The following is a 3,059-nucleotide window of genomic DNA, read 5'->3' on the forward strand; positions in this document are numbered from 1 at the left end:
GTGATCTCCCCACCTCAGCCTCCCAAAGTGCTGGAATTACAAGCGTGAACCACTGCGCCTGGCTTCCAGACGTCTCTGGAGCCATGAAGTTGCGTGTCCCACACAACTCACTCAGTCTTCGCCCTCTTGGTAGATGGGTCTTTGACTGATGAGGAAACTGAGGCACAGAGAGGCCAAATGGCCTGCCCGAGGTCACACTGCAGAGGTGTGATCTGAACCTGGGATCCATGCTTATTACTAATGCTAGGTCCCATGCTCCAATCTGGCCTGTGATTTTTTGCCTCTCCAGAACGCCCCACCTCCCAGCTGTGCCCACCCAGGGCGGGGGGCTCCAGGAGCTGTGGACACAGAGCCCCTTCCCGCCTGGGACTCTCCCTGTCCAGTCTGGGCATTAGGGGACCTGAGCATCATCCCAGAATACAGCGGGAGCTGTCTGGGTGGTCGTGCCACAGGGACATCAGCCCACAGCCCCCTGACACCCACTGGTCCCTCTTCCTGCAGAAGCTGCCCCGAGTCCGTGAGCACCGAGGACCCCTGACCCAGCTTCGGGGCCACCCACCCCGGTGGCAGCCGATCTTCTGTGTTCTGCGTGGGGACGGCCGCCTGGAGTGGTTCAGCCACAAGGAGGTGTGTGATTGGCACGTGGTCTTTCTGCTTCTGGGTCCTTCCTTCCCACTCCCACCAGCCTCGAGGTTTGTGGGGTCCATCTCTCAGCATAGCCCCACCTCTATCAATCACCCAGGATGAATCTTGGGCCCCTATGTGTCTGGCCTGTTATAGGCAACCATCTCGTCCCATCCCCTGCTGTGCTGCATAGGTAAACTGAGACCCAGGCCAGGGATAGCATCGTGGTCAGTATCAGAGCTGTGGTTTCAACCTCTTGGAGCCTTTGCAAGTCATGCCTCTGACCGCTCTGTTTTCTGGCTGGGGAGCTTGGAGCAATCACTACCTTTCTGAAACTCAGTTTTCACTTCTGTGAAATGGGATGATGATGTTTCACACCACGTAGGGCTTTGAGGGTTCAACAAGAGGGTCCTCAGACAGCACTTGGGACTGGCCTAGCACATGGGGAGCCAGTGGGTGCTGGGAGCTCAGGGACTGAGGGAGGAAGGGAGGGAAAGAGGAAAGGGAAGGAGGGAGAGAGAGGGCAGGAACAGGAGGAAGGAAGGGAAGGAGGGAGGAAGGGAGGAAGTTATGGGGACAGAGGGAGGATGGATGGAGAGAGGAGGGAAAAAAAGGGAGGGAGAGCCAGGCCTGGTGGCTTATGCCTGTAATACCAGCCCTCTGGGAGGCTGAGGCGAATGGATCCCTTCAGTCCAGGAGTTCCAAATCAGCCTGGCCAACATGGATGAAACTCCGTCTTTACTAAAAATACAAAACCTAGGGCCGGGCACGGTGGCTCATGCCTGTAATCCCAAAACTTTGGGAGGCCGAGGCGGGGTGGATCACCTGAGGTCAGGAGTTCAAGACCAGCCTGGCCAACATGGCCAAACCCCGTCTCAATTAAAAATACAAAAATCAGCCTGGTGTGGTGACGGGTGCCTGTAATCCCAGCTACTTGGGAGGCTGAGGCAGGAGAATTGCTTGAACCTGGGAGGCGGAGGTTGCAGTGAGCTGAGATCATGCCACTGCACTCCAGCCTGGGCGGCAGAGCAAGACTCTATCTCAAAAACAAAAAAAAGACAGAGGGAGGAATGGAGGAAAGGAGAGGGAGGGAGGAGTGGGGATGGGCAGAGGATTTTTCAGCTCATCTGAAATCTTCCCTTGATGGTACAGTTGGGACACAGAAGCCACCGTTCAGACCTGTCCCATGTTGGTTCTCTGGGTGCCTTTTGTAGGAATATGAAAACGGAGGTCACCCCCTTGGCTCCACAGCCCTGACAGGATACACACTCCTGACTTCCCAGCGAGAATATCTCCGCCTTTTAGACGCTCTCTGCCTGGACTCCTTGGGTAAGAGTCCCGGGGTTCCCAGGAACAGGTTTCTCCACCCCAGGATCATTAACATGTGGGTCCAGATCATTCTCTGCGGTGGGGGCATCCCGTGTACAGCGGGGCGTTAAGCAGCATCCCCAGCTTCCACCCACTCCATGCCAGGAGCAGCCCCCACCCTGGGTGTGACAACCACCAACGTCTCCAGCATTGCCAAGTGTCTCCCGGGGGTCAGCGTTGCCCCGGGTGAGCATCCCCGCTTTGGAAAACAAACAAACAAACAAACACTCTTGCAAGGGTGAGAGGGAGAGTTAGGTCATGGGACCAGAATCAAAATAGCAAATGATAAAAACAGCCAAATCTGGGATGGGTGCGGTGTCTCATGCCTGTAGTCCCAGCTACTCGGGAGGCTGAGGTGGGAGGATCGCTTAAGCCTGGGAAGTGGAGGTGGCAGTGAGCCAAGATTGTCCCACTGCACTCCAGCCTGGGCAATAGAGTGAAACCCCACCTCCAAAAACAACAGCAAAAACAATTAAAAACGGCCGGGCGCGGTGGCTCACGCCTGTAATCCCAGCACTTTGGCAGGCCAAGGCGGGCGGATCACGAGGTCAGGGGATTGAGACCATCCTGGCTAACATGGTGAAACCCCGTCTCTACTAAAAATACAAAAATTTAGCCAGGTGTGGTGGCGGGCACCTGTAGTCCTAGCTACTCAGGAGGCTGAGGCAGGTGAATGGTGTGAACCCGGGAGGCGGAGCTTGCAGTGAGCTGAGATCGCACCACTGCACTCCAGCCTGGGCAACAAAGCGAGACTCTGTAAAGAAAAAAAAAACAATTAAAAACAATAGGCTGGGCACAGTGGCTCACGCCTGTAATCCCACCACTTTGGGAGGCCGAGGCAGGTGGATCACTTGAGGTCAGGAGTTCAAGACTAGCCTGGCCAACATGGTGAAACCTCGTCTCTACTAAAAATACAAAAATTAGCCGGTGTAATGACATGCGCCTGTAATCTGAGCACTTTGGGGGACCAAGGAAGGTGGATCACCTGAGGTCAGGAGGAGACCTCATGAGGCCAGCCTGACCAACATAGTGAAACCCTGTCTCTACTAAAAGTACAAAAGGTAGCC

The 3,059-nt window shown here is 55.4% G+C and overlaps 1 protein-coding gene across 1 annotated transcript in view; it reads left to right on the forward strand.

Moving 5' to 3' along the window:
- FAM129C (family with sequence similarity 129, member C) overlaps nucleotides 1-3,059 on the forward strand; it is a 34,616-nt gene that overhangs the window by 4,852 nt on the left and 26,705 nt on the right. Inside the window, 2 exon segments of the mRNA XM_011925905.1 lie at nucleotides 384-627; nucleotides 1,839-1,981. Of these exon segments, the coding sequence (XP_011781295.1) occupies nucleotides 384-627; nucleotides 1,839-1,981 (387 nt within the window).

The sequence above is a fragment of the Colobus angolensis genome, unplaced genomic scaffold (assembly GCF_000951035.1).
Source record: "Colobus angolensis palliatus isolate OR3802 unplaced genomic scaffold, Cang.pa_1.0 Scaffold66, whole genome shotgun sequence".
Classification (NCBI taxonomy): Eukaryota; Metazoa; Chordata; class Mammalia; order Primates; family Cercopithecidae; genus Colobus; species Colobus angolensis.